The sequence below is a fragment of the Elgaria multicarinata genome, chromosome 6 (genome assembly GCF_023053635.1).
Source record: "Elgaria multicarinata webbii isolate HBS135686 ecotype San Diego chromosome 6, rElgMul1.1.pri, whole genome shotgun sequence".
NCBI classification, from domain to species: Eukaryota; Metazoa; Chordata; class Lepidosauria; order Squamata; family Anguidae; genus Elgaria; species Elgaria multicarinata.
In genome coordinates, this window is record NC_086176.1 from 59,344,806 (window position 1) to 59,363,374 (window position 18,569).

Consider the following 18,569-nt stretch of genomic DNA (forward strand, 5'->3'; position numbering starts at 1 on the left):
AGCCATTAATGTGTGCATTAAAAATGATTATTTTTAGAAGGCTGATGTGGGGGAGGAAGCCTCTATGACCCTGTTTAGAAGACACACTAAACCACAGTGGTTAAGCATTTTCAGCTATACATTATGGCTTAGAGTGTCATCAGATGAGTGTTTTATCATATGCTCGTTACTGCCCACTCACAGTTTTTTATCGGTGATGCTGTCTGCCTCCCATGCATCTCCCGCTCCTTCTGGCCTTCTTTCAATCACAAAATAAGACCCGGTGAGTCCAATTTATTTTCAGAAGTGAAATTTGCCGCAATCTCCTTCTATGTGCAGGAAAAGTGGCACAATGAAAACGCCCACTGAATAGGCCACACAGTCTTTGTTTACTTCCTCTTTCTCCTCCGTGGCTAAGAGGAAGTACTGTGTGACAGAAGGGGAGGGGGAGAAACGATAGTAGGGAACCGTGATTTTCCCTGTCTGATGATCCTCTTAGTGTGTCATGTGAACCATTCCTAACTATTGTGGGTATGTAACCATGGTTTAAACACACTCACTAACCATTTGCTGCAAAAGCCTTAGTTGCCTAACCATGGCTTAGTGTGTTGTCTGAACAGGTTCATTAAGTGTAAAAAACAGAGAAAGACAGAGAGAAAGAGTAATGATATAATCATAAAAAATGGAAGATGCAGAAGGTTCCAACAAAAACGATATGCACACTTACTCATTAATACGTGAATCCACAACTGAAGCCATGGAACCAACTTGCTCTTCCAGCATGTGGATTTTATATCTCATGTAGAATGTAGAGCAAATGAGTACACAAACCCTGCAAGAGAAATGTGGTGGGAAACAAACATTCATGTGTGATTGCTGTACATCACAGGGATGTATTTGTTGATATGGAAACATATTAAGATACCTAGGTTGTTGTTATATTAATGAAGCGATGTAAAACCATTAAGAATTCAACCATCAAATCTCCATCCCAGTTAAGTTGGCATGCTTCAATTTAAGACAGCAAAGCCATGCAAAGGGACCTTTGGAATAAGGTTGGAGATATTTTCCCTCATGTAGGCTTAACAGAAATAATAGAAAAAAATCCCACATGCTACAAATAAGGAAAACAAATTTAGGTGGCCCTTTGACCATATAAACTCAACCAGAGCTTTACCCTTTACAATCTCCTAAAGTTTTGAAGAGTCCATGTGCTTATCTTCCCACTGCATGCTGCAGCCAGGAAGCCATTAGATATCACTGCACAATGCAGCATGATTTACTCCATGATGTTCCACTACTCTCTGCTCCACCAAGCCACATATCTGCAGCTTGGGTTGTGACATTGCTGGCTGCCCCAATTTGACAATAATCCTTGAACATATCTATCAATCTTCTTTTAGTTAGCATCTGGGAGTTTGGCAAAATGCTTTTTGGAAAAGTACATAACAACTCTGAGGAGTTTATAAAGGTCACATTCCTCTCTCTCTCCATTTTCCTGTGGAACATATTCAGGTCCTTATGGGTGTGCAGAAAATAAGAAAAAGGAATGTGTAAGCTATTTATTTCACCACAGGAAGTCCAGCTTTCTGATTAATACTAGATTAATACCCATTCAGCCCCAGGGAAGATGCCTTGAGCTTTGCTTTTAAGCCTTATAGTTTGGGGAAATGGGTTATATATACTTACAGAATTGCATAGAGAATAAGAATGTGATTCACAGACAAAGACCTATGGTAATTCACTCTGTAGAAGAATCCAAGGACTCCAGGAGGAACTAGGAGATGAACAAAATATTTATGATCACCAACCTAGACTTTGAAAAATTGGAAAATGCCACAACTAAACACATGGTGGGAGACTAGAACTGCCAAACAAATATACGTTGATTGTTGTTGTTTTTCTCACTAATTAAAAATATTCCAATATGTTAATGCAGGTTATGTTTTGACACCACTTAATGAAGGTTAACAGGCTTTGTCTACTATGAAACACGAATATAATATATGTTAACCCTACTGAGCACGTTGCTGACAGTAATGCCATCAGTGCTGGACACGTTTACACCTCAGGAAGCCTTGATTAAAATCTACAGCTTAAATATGTGATTAATAAATTAGTGAGCTCATGTTCTCAGCCATATGGGAGATAGAACTCCAAAGTTTAAACTGATTTGAATGGAGCTGTAGTCAGAACAGTGGGGCAAAGAGACGAATTCTAGAACTACACAAGGCTGTAATCCTGCAATGCAATGCAGAATCTGCTTAAACAAGATCTGGTGGCATATGCAGACTTCCAGCTGTAAAGCAAAGGAAAGTGCAAAACAGCCTTTGTCAACAGAAAGCAGATCCTGGATCGAGCCTGTTATCTTATTATTATTATTATTATTATTATTATTATTATTATTATTATTATTATTATTAATTATTGTTATTATAATATTTCTTTATCACTTGTGGCAGCTTTTCTAGATGGACATGACAGGCTTTGCCAGGTCATGCTGTCTTTTACAGATTCAAGAATTTCCTGGTTGCTGCTGCTGCTGCTGTTGTTATTATTATTATTGTTGTAGGAACCTAACCTCACCTGGCTATATTAGCCTAGCTCCAGCACCATCTACAAATGCGGATTTGGTTTACTTACCATTTCTTGAAACATTCCTGACATTATCATCACACAAACATTGAGACCGTGCATCTGTATGGCCAGGCTTTGTTTCCATCTTGGAGGCTTTCAGAAGAGTTTGGGTCTCAGCAACACGGTAATCTGTTGGAGAACAAGATTTTTAAACTAAAAGCAGAAGTACATAGAACTTTATTAACAACTTAAGACTGCACAACTCTGTGGAACTCAATCAAGCTACATTAATGTTAATGTGAGTTTTGCCTCATTTCAGTAGGATGTGCCTTGCATAACGATGGGATTTTTGTAGCTGTAAGAATTGAGGAACAGATGCTTAATGGTCAGGTTAACATTTTAGTATTTCAAATGCCAATTGCATTTTAGTATTTAGAATAACAGTATTCTAAGGAGACAAAGAGCTTTTCTACACAAGGTTATTAATCAGCTGTTAATCCACTGTTTTTACTTCCGTTTTACAGATTTGAAATCCAAACACTACACAAAGAGCTTTTCCTTTCTGATTTTTCCACTACATAACCTCTAGGTGACACTGTGGTATAGCAGCATAGCATAAAGACAGAAATAAAAAAATGCTTTCTTTTGCTTTTACAATTATATACCACACTTTTGTTGTTCTAAAAAAACCTCGCTGAAAGTGCTCTTTACACACAGAAGCAAAACTAGAGGGTCATGACATCGTCTAAAGTACTTTGAGTATTTATTTATTTATTTATTTATTACATTTTTATACCGCCCAATAGCCGAAGCTCTCTGGGCGGTTCACAAAAATTAAAACCACAATAAAACAACCAACAGGTTAAAAGCACAATTTTGAAATACAGTATAAAAAGCGCAACCAGGATGAAACCACGCAGCAAAATTGATATAAGATTAAAATACAGTGTTAAAACAGTAAAATTTAAATTTAAGTTAAAATTAAGTGTTAAAATACTGAGTGAATAAAAAGGTCTTCAGCTGGCGACGAAAGCAGTACAGTGTAGGCGCCAGGCGGACCTCTCTGGGGAGCTCGTAGGGAATGACAAGTGCACAATAAATGCTTCATGCAGAAAAGCTCAAAACAGTTTATCTAGATTCTGAACATTTGGTAAGAGACAGTGGGAAATGGGAGGAGATGGTTAAAAGTGGTGATTTCAGGCTGCTCAAGGGAAGCATGAATATGTGGATAATAAATACTTTGATTTGCCATAAGGACTTGACGAATGAAACTGAAGCCTCAAGACAAGGCTTCATGCAATTATGTTCCCTTGATGCCAGTGAATAGCTCATGCTTCATTGGCAGTGTGATTTTGCATAGAGGATGTTAGGACTAAGCTATGAATTCTCTTGGACAAGTACCAATCTGTTTCAAACTAGGAGAATAAAAATAAAAACCAGGCATTATATGGACATACCTCATAGCTACATTGTGAAAACAACAAATATAGAGAATATAAAACTCTTTGCACATTGAAGAAGTAATGCAAACACAACAATGGCATTCCCCACTTTTGGGGAAGGCATTCTAAATGCATAGACAAAAAGGCTTTAGTCTACATAGCCTCAAAAGAGGTCATTATCCAACCTTGGAAATGTTCAAGTTCTGGAGTCTGAGAACCAGTGCTGCTCGATTCTTCCATCTCCCGTCTGCGCTGGTGGATGATGCCATCTAGTTCAGAAAAATCTTCATTGAAATCCTGAAAAGGGTCAAAGTATCAAAAATGACACTTAATAATTAAGAGTCTATTAGATATTACCACCATCCCCAGATGCCCTCAGTAATTGCGATTGCCACCAGCACTATATAACAGACATTCATGGTGCAATCCGATATGTCTACTCAGAAGTAAGCCTCACTTAATTCAATGGGGCTTATGTCCAGGTAAGTGGATGTAGAATTGCATTCTTAGTGTATCTGAGGCAACGTGGTGCAGTAGATAGAAGACTAGAACTGAAAGTGGAAGTTCTAGGTTACAGTCCAAGAAAGGTAAAAAGATAAACTTCATCAAGTGAGTACTTTCTCAAACTAATATAGTCTGCAAATAATATAATTTATTTCAAATTCTTGGAATATATTGGGACACAATACTGGGGCTTGATCAGATGTTATTTAACCGCTTAGTACAGAGACCAGTAAGTGCTGTTTAATCTGAAGAAGCAGCAAGCCTATATCTAAGCAGTTGTTAGAGATCTACCATAAAACTGCAGCCCTCTGCTCATTTAGCATAGAGACTGAACATTATGAATAAATGTTGCAAACCTATAAAATGTGAACAAAACTCCAAGCTTATACAAATAAAGAAACTCACTTAACCTCAAGCTTAAAATTCTGAATGTCTGGGGAAAGGGCAAAACAAACTTAACTACCCAAAACGTGATCTACCATACAAAATTATATAAACACTGATTAGCTCATTTAAGGGAGGTGTAGAACAAGGGACCATTTACAGTAGCATGCAACAGAGAAAAACATACTTGATATGCCACATCTGAATCCATGAAAAATTATTACACATAGTTTCTACAGAGGGCCACAGTAACTTATATGAGTAAGTGCATAGATAGGCTTTTGTGTGCTAATCCACTGCAGGGAGTTTTAAATAATCAGAATGATTTCAAGTCCGGTGTGTACCTACATGCACACACACAATCAAGAGATTGTCCATGATGAGGTTTGAACTATGAATTTCTTATAGATCCCCAAATACTGGTCAAATTCACACATACAGGGGTGGGAAACAAGCCCCTCTCATTTGCTGAGCAGCACCTATGCAATCGATGACATTCAGTTCTACTTGCTCCATCCACCCAACCTCGAAGTATGGCAGCTTCAAGTGCTGCTTGACCTATGAAAGTGGGCTCTTACATAGTGTATACTCCACTTTTCCTGCTTCATGTGCTGCTGACAAACCAAAGTGATTTCATGAAAATCTGGAAGAAACCAGAAAACGCTTCTGAAAGTGTTTCCATGTAGATTGGGCCCAGGTTTCAACATCAGGACAAGGACCGATTAGTCTAAAATGTATTTACCATGAAATAAAAGCAAGACCCTCTGAAATCCTTATGTCATTGCCTCAGAGGAATGGAAGAGTGCATAAGCCTGAGGTCACTGCAGTGTGTTCTCATTACATGTGAATGCAGTCATAATAATAACATAATTTTTTAAATTGAAAATTATCAGTGTTTATGCTAATTCTATGTTATCCATCATTAGTATTTCACTATTCATTTTGTTATAAAACCAGACTTGCCAGAGGTAAGGTTGTAGGACGATGATTCCTGAAACTATTTTCTGGAGAAGGAAGATTGGGACTGCTGCCAACACTGACATCCTGAAAACACAGTTTTAAATTAAACAGTTAGATAAATGAGTAATACTAAGCATGCCCGCACACACACACACACACATAGACACATCTAAAGATAATTGTAACTCACCTCTATATGCCGACAAACAGATTTTAATAGTTTGTAAGCGGTGTCCCTTGACAGAAAGGAGCCGAATATATACTGAAAAGAAAATTGCCAGTAATTATTCATTAAAACCATGGTAAATTGCCAGAGCTTGCCTTACATAGTATTGGTATACATCTGGTTTAACAGTTACTTCTAAGGACCTGAGTTATCTAAAAAGGCACTGCATGCAGTATAATGCAGTAAGCTACTTCTTATCATAGATCTTGATAATTCTTGTTCAAGCTTATACAAGACTCTCTGGATTGGCTATCTTGGGTCAAGCATTCCTTTATGTCACCCTTTGCCCTTTTATATTGAGATATGTTTACTCGCTCATTTACTTTTGGAATCCTTAAAGCCCTTCTTTTTCATCCTGGTATGTATGGTTGCCTCCTTTCTCCTGACACTGATCCTTCATCTTTAATAGTTGAACAAGCATGAAATTCAACAGGTGAAGTTTCTTTCCCTTACTACATTTTCATGCTGGGAAAACCTTTTGCCGATTTCCTGTCCTACAGCTGTTAAAAGAAAACCTTTCTACGTGTGCAAGACCCATTTCAACAAGATATATCTGGAAGGCATCCTATGTTCTCCATTTGTGGGGGTGGGAATGCATTTTTAACAGCACCTAGAGACTGCAATTAAGTTAAAGAACAGAACTTTAATATTAATTAAGGCAGCAATCCTAAACATATATATGTTTAAAAACAGAGCACGAACATAAATCACAGTTATACTCCTGTTTGGAATGGTTTAACATGCAAGACAGAGCTGCCCCTTCAGAATCCATGTTGCCCCTTTCCAGTATCTTTCCCCCCTTGTGTCAGTATTGACTGGTATCACTAAACAGCTCTCCCTTTGGCTCCAAAGCTGCAGTACAGCTCTCAGGGGTTGCAGCTTTCTCTCCGATTGCTTCAATCCCTGACGTGGAAGCAAGAAGCAGCAGCACATGCTGCTGTCAATATTGAGCTCAACCTATAAATCGGCCACTACTGGGTTGTTCCAGTTCAATGGATGCAATCACATATAAGCCTGGTCAACAGCTAGATTTCCTGGAGGGACTTTGATGAGGGAGTAGAATATGGTAGGCCTGTATTTCCATTGTCACTGATCTAAGTGGCGTATTTGCAAGCCCCAAGGATGTAGCCATCACTCTGGCCATATACCCTGAAAACCATAGATCCAGATTTGACAACTGCAGAGGGCAAGTCTCAGGTGACTAGATTGGTCCAGGGGCTCTTGGTTGCTTCTTCCTACATTATGAAGAAAATATTCCAAATATCAATCTTCCCACTGCATTAACTTTAGATGCCTCTGTTCAGCATCTTCTGGCTCAATCTTTCCCCTCGCTAATCTTTTCAGAGTTAGCATTTCAGATAGGGGCCTGAGAGTGTACGGTACTGGGCTAAGGTACAGGTGAAAACACAGGATATGAGGAGAATTAAAAAGTAGTAGTAGTAGTTATATCCAGAATTTCTTTTTTTGAAGAAATTCAAAGTACTAAATCAAATAAATAAAAATAATAAAAAACATCAATAAGGAACAGAACAGACAATTGACAGAAGAAATCTTAAAGAAAGGGAACATAGAAAGGATAGGACAAAATGAAACAAAATGGGAAATTAAAAGGTGCTAAATGAGAACTTACCCTATCAGAAGCTGTTGTTATAACCAGAGCATTTGGCACTAGAAGGGCAGTTTTAGTTTTCTTTAGTTGTGTTACGGAGAGCACAGGTATAATAATCTGAAATGAGATCATATCACTCATTAGAGCAGACGTGCAGAACCTCAGGCCCAGGAGCCCATCTGGCCCTCCAGATGGACTTCTCCCTTCCCTTGCCTCACCCCTTCCCCCCCCCCAACCATGGATCATTTTGAGGATTCCTGGCTTTTGTGCCTCTCACCCCCCACCCCCACCCCCACCCCCATTATAAAAGAAGAGACATTCTAAAGGTTTAGTTACTAGCAGTAAGTGCTAAATATTCTGACATTTCTGGCATTTGGCCCCAGCAGTGTAGCCCCCAAGAGCTTCTTGGAAACAGAATTTGAACCTCAAGGTGAAACTGGTTCAACACCCCTGCATTAGAGTGTTAAAATAACAACTTACAGGGCAATCCTGTGTAAATCTACTCAGAAGTAACAGATACTGTTTCCATCGGATTTGCTCCCAGGTAAGTGTGTATGGGATTTCTCCCAGGTAAGTGTGTATGGGATTAATTTCTATAATCTTTATGGTTACTTAGAAATAGCTGTTGTGAGTCAGTGGATTTTTGCATGGACTACTTGCAATACAGTTTCTGCTTTGATGATACCTAGACACTTTCAGATAAACTAAGGGCGCAAACCTATCTGGACATCCATCAGCTTCCATATTTGGAGGCTGTCAGTCATCTTATGCAGGGCAGAAGGAATGCAGATGTGATCATCGCCTCTGTGCTCCTCGTGCCCTGCATTTTTGCTAAACAGGTGATTTTGCTCATGTAGCTGAGGCTCTGCAGGAATGGGAGGAAAGGAGGTGGGGGAAGCTTGAGGATTCTTCGTAAGCCAGCTGCCCTGGCCTCTTCCTTTCCCCACCCATAGAACTGTGCCCTTTTTCTTCTCTCCAAACTCAAGCTTGCAAGCTCATAGAGGCAGCTGGCCCAGTTCTCTCTGCGCTAGCTGCAAGGGGGAAGGGCGGGGAACTTGAACTTCTGGATTCAAGGACAAAGCGCTGTCTCTGATCTTCAATCCAGGAAACCAAAGTATCCTATCTCCCCCTGCCCCGACCATCTCTAGGGGCCATAGGATTGCTCTCTAAAACATGTTCCTCTTTTTGTACTTATGTTTGGGTGTGAGTGCCAATTTATTGGCTATACTATGTTATGACAGAAATAATAAAATGTGTTAAATAGATGGCAGTTATTTTCATGAAGCTTAAAAATTTTGAAGTTTCCATCTGTCCTAATAAAGACACCAAACTTGTGAACAGTGTTTGTTGTGGGTTGTCTGTTTCATTTGAAACCAAACAGGAGATAATGGTTTTAAACACGTTAGTCTAAGTTACAAAAATACTCAGTGTTGTAGCATTTATTTCCCTTAAAAACCCAGTTATGACATTTCCAAAAATTCAAAAAAGAGAAATTAGAAATGCAATAAAATAGAAGTATTAGCAAACATGTTGATACTAAAGACTACTCTGAACAAAGCACAATGTTCCATGGAGTCAATGGAGTCATGTTTCAGCTACAAGATGCGAAGCACCCCACAGTTTTATGACCCTCTTAATAACGTTACAATGAAATAAATAGTTCCAAGGGTTCTTGTTATGAAAATTGTGACTTAGGGCACTTTCTATTATTCCTATTTTCTATTCCTATTTTCTCTTAATAAGGAACTTGCAACTGCTTCTCAGTGCTGGGCTTTCAGGAAACATTTAATGCTGCAGTCTTAAACTCTAGGGCCAGCCCAAGACATTTTGCTGCCTGAGGCACAGGACAAGGTGCTGTCCCTTTATTCCATGAAGCCAACTGGTCTGCAGTCAAATCTTACCTCAACATTAGCAATGGGATACCCAAGGACAGCAAGTTGGCTTAGTGGGTGCAGTAGAGGCTGTGGGGCACACACAGTTCTGTCCTCCAACAGAAGGGAATGGCCAGGGTTGAACAACTGTGGGTGTTGCCATTGTGACCCCTAGTATTTGCCACCTGAGGCAGTTGTGTCACTATGCCTCATGGTAGGGTCAGCCATGCTAATCATACCTCTCTGAGAGTAAGTCCCACTGAAGAAAATGGGGCTTGCTTCTGAGTAAACATGCATAGGCTTGCACTACATGAGGCTGCAATCCTATACTTGGGCATAAGCCCAATTGAACCCAACGGGTTCTATATGTGAATACATGCAACTTTAGTTCAGGAGGGAAGTAATAGTTTGTTGTTTTCTTCTAATTTGTCCTGTACAAAGGGGGGCATCTAGAACTGAAAATGCTAGTCATCTGGGTCACAGCAGCAGTTGGGCTGCAGATAATAATTTACATTAAACAAAAAATCTACGGTTTACAAAACAATGTTAAGGCTCTACAGTTTTCAGCCAAGCACCAAAAAGCAGGGAAATTGGGAGTCAAGTCTCACAAGCCTTGATGCCACATCCTCCCTAAGGAGGCAGAAAGTGCAAGTGAAATTCTCCCAAAGCAGATAAACCATGAGGATATGATATGCAGAGGTGACTGTGGGGTTACGGAAAACTGATGATGAACAATTTAGGGCCAACTACTTCTATTTTTTTTGTTTAGAGCAACCTTTCCCCAACCTCCAAAGGTGTTGGACTACAACTCCCATCATTGGAAGTCAGTATGTCCCATGGTCAGGAATGCTGGGACAAACATCTCAAACACCTGGAGGGCAGCAGGATGGGGAACGCTGTTCTATATCCTTTCCAAGGGGCTGCCCAATACAAGTCCCATAGGTTTTTTGTTTAATGATTCACTCTAATAGGTTGAATTAAAAATTAACTAAAACTCAACCAAAGGGATTTTTTTAAAAAAGAAAAGGTATTCTACCTACTAGAAGGAAGGAAGGAGGAGGAGGAGGAGGAGGAGGAGGAGGAGAAGAGATGATGACACAACCACTGGATTAATGAGTAAGGGCTCATTCCTCCAAATTTCATGGATAAAACAATTGCCAACCTAAATTCAGTAATCACAGTGAGCCTGAGAGGCTTTTTTCTACTTTAAACTGCCCTCCTTACTTCAATCTTTCACCAATTTTCCTGAAATTTTCAGGGTATGTAAAACCTACATTACTTTCTGGCACATGTAAATTTCTGGAAGATTGGTGAAACATTTTTTATTTTATGAATGTTTGAATGACCAGCCAATTACGCCTTTATAATGGTAGAATGCGCCTTTTTTTTTTTTTACTGTCCAACCTTAACTAAAGAAACACTGCCATGTCTTTTTAAATGAAATCACTTCCATTAAGAAACATGACAGTGTTAAGGAAGTTGAAACAATGAAATATTTTCTTATTTTTGATTCCTATGTGTATCATGTTGTTTCCATTCACATTTGCACCATTGACATCCATATTAAATAAGAATTAGGCATTACTCTACTGAATCAATTTTTTTTAAAAAACCCTATGACTTTACATACCTTAGTGTCTTTGCCAAAAACTTTAGAATGGAAGCAAATCCAGTTCTCTGATATGAATAGCTTCCCTTGGTATAAGATTTCTTTCTGTAGGGCGCAGGTGAAATCTACAAAGGTCACATGTACCATGTTATCTAACTGTTGCACTTGTGCAATGCTGCAAGCAATGTATTTAATATGATCTACACATACCAGATAAATTCCTTTAAAAAAAACCCACCACTGTAAGTTTAAAGGATATTATTAATGGGAAACTTTGCAAAAGCTAGATGGTCTTGGATCACATGCTAGTTTTCTATTAACCTAAATTTTGATATTTAGGAAAAAACTACTCAGTACTATATGGCCATTGGATTCTATGGGTTGTATCCAATGTTAATCTAAGCCACATTAATTTCAATTGGTCTGCTACTTTATATAGGACTAACATTGGATACAATCCTATGTGGAAAAGCAATCATGCAATTACATCTTGGTTGTGAACCAGAATAGTCCAACAAAAGATCAGACTTCTAAGTTCATGAACCATTGGTCAAAAATCTCTCACTAACATGGTAAGTAACAACAGACCCCACCCCCGCCTAATCATTGTAGCAGAAAATGCATTAAAATTGGGTAGTATGATGAAAAATCTAATCTATAAGAATGCAGCATAATAAAACCAGTAAAAGGGAAATATTCAGCTTACTTTGTCTTAAAGGTTCATCAACTGGGACATCCAGAAACAGCTTGTGAAAGTGAGCATTTGACTTAAACTAAAGTTGAAAAAACAAGGAAATATATATTGGTTATTGTTGCACTCATGTTATTGACTACATTCCTACTTGCCACTTCTCAACCTGTGCCTATCTTACCATTAGCTAACTGGGAGCACTTTTTTTGCAATAGCAAGTGGAAGGAACCGGGGATCATGTCACAAAAACCCAAGGGCTATTTTTGAATTGGGGTGGTTCAGAAATCACAATAAGCCAGGGTGACGTTCACAGTGCCCCCCAACACACACTGCAACCCTCCATGCCACAATGAAAATTACAGGTGCAAAAGTAGGGATCAAGTGGTTAAAATTCACTAGCCCGACACTAGAGTCATGATCCACAGTGGGCTGTGGTAATCATGCAAACTAGGCTAATGAGTACCTATGCTTCTCAGAAATAGAAGGACTGTGGGTCTGATAAGAAGCAAATGACATTCCATGCAATGGATTCCAGTGGCAGTGGAAACAGAAGTCCAAAAGACCCATATCTTGTGTGCATCTTTTGATACTTTGCCCAGGATGTGAAAATGCCCAACACTAGTCCTGAACACAGTTATATCACAGGGCCCTCTTTGTACTTTGGCATAATGATAATATATAAACCATGCATGTGTGTGTGTGTGTGTGTGTGTGTATACACACACGCATGGATGCACACATCCACCCACACCCCGTATTTGCCTAAACTGGGTAAATAGCCTCAACTCTCTTTCTTCCCTACTGTTGAGAATAGGAAGGCCTATGGATGCACCAATTCACAATAGCTTGCTGTTTCATGGCATTAGGAGTAGGCCGGGTGAGTCAATAATATTTTAGTATATAGTTTATGCAGCGGAAGGGAGAATTTGGGGGTAAGGGTGCTGAGCTGTATAGCTGTGGGGCTAAGAAGAGAAAGGCGTGTCACAGGGACAGTTGCAGCATTCCAAACCGCTTGACACCTGCTCCTGCGCTGGATCCTTTGGTTCAGGAAAAGAATAAAAGAGCAGTGTAAGGTGGGGGTCATCCCAGTCACTAGATGGTATTGGACTCAGTTGTAACTGGGTGGAGTGTTTGTGTTGAAGGGAGCCAATGAAGTTCTTGTCTAGCTTCCTGACTGCTGTTTCACGACCGTGAGTAAAATGAGTTAAATAAGCAGAAGTGTAAAATGCTTCTAGATCCTGCCCCCACCCCATTCAGTAGGCGAGGGAGTTGCTTGTCAGCTTTGCCTTACTATTTCACCACTATTCTTTGCAATACTTTTGTTCTCCTACTCAACAAATCCCAAACAAGTGCATCCTCAGTACCTGATTTGAGGCATGTTTCTTCCTTTCGGACTTTGAGTCATTTTTGCCATCTGTTACCAAGAAGGTATTATCCACAATTGTCTTTGACCTAGAGTAAGGAAAGATCCCATGCTTAGTACTGTTTTGTTATTCTAGTTCACTAAAGCAGATCCCCCCTGCCCAAAATATAGTAGCTAAGTCTTGAACAAATGCACTTATTTTGAGGTTTGTAAATTACTACCACTGCAAGCTTTGAATTATTAGGTCTCACTCAGACCTAAGCAACATATTACTTTGAAGATACAGCTAGGAGCTATATTATGCTTTTTTTTTTTACTCTTAAGTAAAAGAAATGAATCACCTTTAAGCAATGAAAATTACAGGTGCAAAAGTAGAGGTCAAGTGGTTAAAATTCACTAGCCTGACTCTAGAGTCATGATCCATATCAAGCCCCTGCACTTACTTCAGAGTAAATGAGAAAGAAAGACCTGGCTACTAGCTATGTATTAAAAGTAACATGTAAATTATGCATTGTAAGGATAGCATGGAAGTACAACATGGGCTACAGCGTACCGGACAGGCTGTACACTATGTCATGCCAAGCTGATGACTGAAGACTCTACCTTTCTCACAGGCAACGAATCCACACGTCGTTCTCAGGGTGCTTCCATCCGCCCCCAGTGCACCCCGAAAACGATCGTGTAACTCGCCTGTAAAAGAGCCGAGGAAGAAGCGTCCTTGCCGCCGCCACCGGCGCCACCCAACTCCCTCCTCGCCAGCCGGCTTGGAGAGCTCGGCAGAAGAAGGCCGGGTGGAGAGCGGAAGAAGCTCTCCACCCCGCCTTCTTCCCCCGAGCTCTCCGTCCCAGCCGGCGAGGAGGGAGTTGGGTGGCGCCGGTGCTGGCAAAGACGCTTCTTCCTCGGCTCTTTTACAGGCGAGTTACACGATCGTTTTCGGGGTGCACTGGGGGCGGATGGAAGCACCCTGAGAACGACATGTGGATTCCCAGGAGTAACTTGACTGTACCCTGTCCAAACCCCTAATTAATTGACAATGTTGCCTTATTGAGATGCAGGCTAATGAAGCACGGCAATCACTTCTGTTATGCCCTGTTGTTCAGCTGGGAATCTATCTCAAGTGGAGGAAAACAAAACTAGCTGCTCCACTCATCATGTGGACAGAATAATGAAGGATTTGGCTGCATGTCTATCCCATACAGATACACAGGAAAGGATGGGAAAATGAATGGGGAACGGGATGAATGCGCACACAACGTCTGTCTATAATTGAGACGGAGGAAGAGGAGAAGAGAGAGAGAGAGAGAGAGAGAGAGAGAGAGAGAGAAAGAAAGAAAGAAAGAAAGAAACAGGCAGGCCCCTGTGGATAATTTGGGATGGGGGAACTCCACTGTTTATAGAACATAAGGATTTTTTTAATGCCTATTGGTTCTATACAAGCATGTCACAGGGCACATACTAGCATCCTGCTTGTGGCATGTGACCCCTTGACATGATTAGCCAGACTTGATTCACACATAAATGCACCCCATCTATTGAGGGTTATGCAAGGATTGTTTAACATGTAAATTATGCATTGTAAGGTTATCAGTATGGAAGTACAACTTGGGTTACAATGTACTGGACAGACTAGACACCATGTTAAGCTAAGCTGATGACTAAAGACTTTCCCCTTTTCACAGGCAACATTAATAAGAACATAAGAAGAGCCATGGTCCATCCAGTCCAGCACTTTGTTCACACAGTGGCCAAACAGCTGTTGACCAGGAACTCATTAGCAGGTCATGGTGCAACAGCACCCTCCCACCCATGTTCCCCAGCAATTGGTGTATATAGGTGTAACCTGACTGTATCTTACCTTGTCCCAAGGTTGTTTAACCCTTGAATAACTCATGGTAGCTGATTCACATGACACTGTGTAACCCCTGATCACCCCAGTCAGGGATTGTATATTCAAAATGATGCCCACACATTGCAGCTTGTCATGAGAAATTTAACCCACAATAGCCTGCCATATCATGCAAACTGGGTCACACACACTACCCGCTCATACACAAACATCCATTCATTCACACATGCACATCCATTTTCACCCGTAACACATACAAACAGGACACACACGGAACATGCGGACACAACAGACACTCCTCACTCCTCCACCCGCTCCATGTGGGAATCAGGTTTTTTAAAAGTCTCCATTTGCACCAATGGAGGTGTGTTCAAAGCCTGATAACAGAATGCAGAATGATTTTTCAAGGGGACTTGTAGTGTTTGCAAAGAGGAGGATTAGCTCTTCCCTGCCTAGCAGCAACCCCTTCCCTGGAAATGCCACCATGTGACCATTGGAGCACCAATGGAGGCTTTTAAAAAGCCTGATTGCAGCACAGCCACTGTGGTTTCTCAAAGGTGGCTGCAGCATCGGCCGGGGCAAGGGGGGGAACAGTTAACCCTTCCCTCTCCAGCAATGACCCTCCCCACCACCAAAATGCCCCTCCATGCAGGAATTAGGCTGCCTTTTATAAAACAAATAAATAAATCCTGATTGGAGCATGGTATGTGTGCTGATCAGAGATAAGATGGCAGGAAAAATATTTGCACCAAGGAAAACCTCTTATCTCTGATCAGCTCCTTGGGAGAAGAGTAGGAGGCTGGGGAACACCTACATAACCTGCAGTCAGTATGTTTCCCATGCTTTGGCTAGGGAGTAACTCAAGGCCTTATGTAAGTGAGGGTTGCTGATTCAAAAGGTAAATCCAACACAAGTCCTACTTAGAGACAAACCATTGAAATGAATGGGACTTAAATTAGTTATGTCTTACTTAAATCCCTATAACAATATAGTCATGCTTCTAATAACTTCCTCTGTCAGAGTTTTAACAGTTTAAAAGTTTCTGCTATTTCGATGCTTTATTACCGTGAAGTTGAAACTTTCTTCTGGTCTTCATAACACTCAATATCACTAGGTAGTCTCTGTGACACCCCAGGGGATGGTTTTCCAGTCTTCCTCTTTTCTTCTGCTCCATTTTCTGTCTCTGAACTGCAAGAAAGTAGTGCTGTTTCTTAGATCTAACAAGAGATAAAATCACTGTCTAACTGCCCATATTCCAGTTGCCAATTCCAACCTGTACTGGTATAGTCTAGCTTTCTACATTTTAAAAGCAGAAGCTTAACAAGGCAAACAAAACCAGTTCCTAGAATTAGAGTGACCTCAGATGTTATGTCCTGTCAGAGGTGGAAAACCAGAAGCACCTTTGCATATACTTTCGAAAAATGGAAAGTTGAACTTGCTTATATCTTCCCTATGAGATGCACCAGCTCCTGCCCCAGGGCTAAGCTTGCACATCAACTGAAATTTTATTTATGTGTAATAACAGTCAGATGTCTGCATCTGAAACCAATGGCGTTAACATTGAATTGATTATACCAGCCTTCCCCAACTCGGTGTTCTCCGGTTGGGTTGCAAATCCCATCATCTACGGCCAGCATGCCAGGAGTCAAGCTGTCTCAGCATGATGGAAATTGCAGTCCAATACATCATTCTGACACCATTTTCTACCTTCCTCCAGTAGTGGAATTCAGCCTGGGCCCATGGTCCCTCCAGCTTACCTAATTATTTTAAAGGGTGGGCCTAGACTACCCAGTTACCATTATCTTGGAGTCTCAGTATTTAAAAACTTAGGTTAATAAAAAAACACAATACAAATGTTTAGAAAATGAAATTTCAGTGTTTTTTTTTTAAATCAAAACATTATTACATCTAAACAATTAAATTGACTATTCCGGAATGCCCTGTGTATGTTTGGTGCTCAACAATGAATGATAAGAGTGTCCTCCTATTGTCTGTGGGGACCAACCTTCTTCTTGGGCTAGAATTCCAGCCCTGCCTTCATCTGCCCCCTGTACTGTGGCCAAGTGATTTCTTTTACAGAGAACAGTCCTCTATTTGAAGGGTTGCCAGAGGACTGTCCTCAATTTTGAAGATTACCTCTATTTGAAGTCTGGTTTAAAGATGAAGATCAGAGGGAAGAGCTTCCCTCTTTGCCCCCTTTTGGGTGATTCATCAGTGGCCACCATATGATGCTGCCTACCGCAGGTCACTTTACCCTGCTACATGGTAGGGCCGGCCCTGGGATGATAGCCTTAGGAACCATAAGGCACTATCATAATAGAGAGACTATTGTGTCCATCTGTATATACAACATTTCAGAGTTTTTTGTGAATATTGCCAACACAAGCAGGATGAAGGTAAAACACCTTGTCAAAAGGCAAATAAAGGAAGCTACTTGGCATGTTGAAATAAGAGGACTTTGTTTTGCTAGTGGAGGAAGCAAATATTGTATCTGTTCTGAGCAACATGAGCTGCCATTTACAATTCTCCAGCAAAGGTCAGAGAAGAAATAGCTGCCTCAGTGACTTTGCAACCCATAGAATCACTTGACTAGTTCTGGACAAAAGGACTAGATCCAACTTTATAGCAGTAAATGGCTTGATTCGCAGTCAAATGCAGAATGTACTATGCTCAGTCTTAAACACATTTATGTGGAAATATGGATGAACAAATCTGTCAAGATCAGTTTCTCATTTTTTTCAGCCCTAAATTCAGGTCATCCCAAACTTTAAGAATATCTTTTCTAAAGTTTGCATGAAAATTTATGTGCATTTTTGTGCACATTGCTTCAAATAAATCCAATTTGGATGCATTTTTGCTTAACATACAGTACACATATTTTGCAAACCATTTTTCTGATATAATGCATATTTGAACATTATAATTTTGTATGCTTTTTTTTAATTGGAGAACACCATTCAAAATTGGGAAAAGTGCAAATTTGGGAGGATAACTGAGTTTCGGTATGCATAGTGGCTCGGAAATGCAAAATTAAGAAAGTTTGTGTTAAAGTGTGAACTGAAAGAATTTATATCCCATCCTTATGTGGAAGCCAGCTTCATTTATTTCAGTGGCACTTGTTTCCATGCAAACAGTAGTAGTGTAACCTTTAGCGATTGGCAGATTGCAACCTTAGGAGTGTAACCTTTAGCGATTGGTAGATTGCCACTGGAAAATAAAATTTAAGGTAAAAAATAAACCATTGCTCCCCCTTCCCCCACTCTCCTGCACAGGTAACTTGAGTTAAGTTCCCTTTAATAAAAAGTGCTGAAGTTCAAGCATTCTTCAAGCTTATATCCAGTGACAATGAAAAATGAGAGACTGTTTTCCTCTGTAACTAGACAGTTTGCATAGTTTTTAACCAACAGAAATTGATTCAGTGTGTCTCATTCTTTAGGAACCCAAGAGTTCAGAATGAGAACTCTCCTTGAAAAGTAACTTCTTTTGAAAAAAACCCCTCTTTCTCCTT

General features: G+C 40.2%; 1 protein-coding gene across 2 annotated transcripts in view; it reads right to left on the reverse strand.

Moving 5' to 3' along the window:
* GRAMD2B (GRAM domain containing 2B) overlaps nucleotides 1–18,569 on the reverse strand; it is a 61,593-nt gene that overhangs the window by 4,930 nt on the left and 38,094 nt on the right. For both annotated transcript variants that reach the window (XM_063128595.1, XM_063128596.1), the window contains exons 2-12: nucleotides 16,127–16,249; nucleotides 13,217–13,304; nucleotides 11,868–11,934; nucleotides 11,183–11,286; nucleotides 7,703–7,798; nucleotides 6,037–6,108; nucleotides 5,850–5,930; nucleotides 4,184–4,295; nucleotides 2,623–2,745; nucleotides 1,669–1,756; nucleotides 707–811 (exon numbers count right to left, since the gene is read on the reverse strand). In XM_063128595.1, the coding sequence (XP_062984665.1) occupies nucleotides 707–811; nucleotides 1,669–1,756; nucleotides 2,623–2,745; nucleotides 4,184–4,295; nucleotides 5,850–5,930; nucleotides 6,037–6,108; nucleotides 7,703–7,798; nucleotides 11,183–11,286; nucleotides 11,868–11,934; nucleotides 13,217–13,304; nucleotides 16,127–16,249 (1,059 nt within the window). The remainder of the gene's footprint in view (nucleotides 1–706; nucleotides 812–1,668; nucleotides 1,757–2,622; nucleotides 2,746–4,183; nucleotides 4,296–5,849; nucleotides 5,931–6,036; nucleotides 6,109–7,702; nucleotides 7,799–11,182; nucleotides 11,287–11,867; nucleotides 11,935–13,216; nucleotides 13,305–16,126; nucleotides 16,250–18,569) is intronic.